Below are 1,080 nucleotides of genomic sequence, written 5' to 3' on the forward strand. Positions count from 1 at the left end.
AGCAGCAGCACGCAGCGGCGCAGACACTCTTTAGTGAATGCGAGGGCATGGTGCGGAGGGCATTACGCGACGAGGAGGCTGCGTGGCGCGAGTGGGTGCGCACGGCAGAGCGTGGCGCCCAGAAAGAGACCGAGAGGCGGCGGGAACTTGCGCGGCAGCACGATGTGCTGGCGGCGCTCGCACAGGCGCGGTCCGAGACGCATGAGCTGCAGCAGAAACACGCCGCTGCCATTGCCTCGCTCCAGCATACTCTCAATGATGCCCAGGCCCGCCTACATGACGCGCAGCAACAGAGCGCCGCTCTGCGGCAGCAACGTGAGGAGGACGCCGCTGCCCACCGCGAGGCGATGCAGCAGCAGGCGGCACGGCTGCGTGACGAGATGCAGAAGTTGGCGGGGCGCCAGAGCTCCGAGGAGGTGGCGCAGCAGCGCGCGCATGCGGCTGCGATGCAGATGTTGCGTCAAGAGCACGAGCTGGCGCTGCGGGAGGTGAACAAGCGCCTCAAGAATGATCATGAGACGAAAGAGCAGGCCATGCAAGGTCGCATTGACAGCCTGGAGGAGGAGATTGCCAAGCTCACTGCGTCGGAGCTAGCCCGACGCAAAGAAGAGGCGGAGTTGTGCAAAACCCACGCCGCGTCGCGTGACACCCTCACGAGACAACTTGCGGCGACCACAAACAGCCACTGCGAGGCAGTGCTGCAGCATGAGGCGTCGGTGCGGGGGTGCCTCGCTGAGGCGGAGAGGGCACAGCGCGAGGCACTGCTGCGGGGGGCGCGGGACCACCGTGAAACTCTTGCGTCTCTCACCCGTGCCGTTGCTGTTGCTGCCGCCAGCGCCGCACTGAGTGCCGCCGAGGCGGAGGAGGCGCAGGGACGGCTGGCGATTGTGTTAGGCGCATGGAAGGTGCCAGCTGGCGCCGCGCTGCATGTGCAGCAGCACCTCTTTGCGCTTCGACTGCAGGAGGCACGGCGCCTCGCAGCCGCGAATGCGCGGGCGGCGCAACGCATCCCATTGGCACTGCTGCAGAAGAAAATACAGCAGCTGCGGGACGAGGCGACGGACATGTCTTGCCGCATGG

The 1,080-nt window shown here is 66.4% G+C and overlaps 1 protein-coding gene across 1 annotated transcript; it reads right to left on the reverse strand.

Annotated features, from left to right (window-relative positions):
• Positions 1-272: 272 nt before the first annotated feature.
• On the reverse strand, positions 273-515 carry DQ04_18121000 (hypothetical protein; the record flags this gene model as incomplete). Its single annotated transcript, XM_009317671.1, has 1 exon — positions 273-515. The coding sequence occupies one exon, from the start codon at positions 513-515 to the stop codon at positions 273-275; it is 243 nt and encodes an 80-aa protein (XP_009315946.1).
• Between the last annotated feature and the right edge of the window lie 565 nt (positions 516-1,080).

This window comes from Trypanosoma grayi (genome assembly GCF_000691245.1).
Source record: "Trypanosoma grayi strain ANR4 Tgr_1812_V1, whole genome shotgun sequence".
NCBI lineage: Eukaryota > Euglenozoa > Kinetoplastea > Trypanosomatida > Trypanosomatidae > Trypanosoma > Trypanosoma grayi.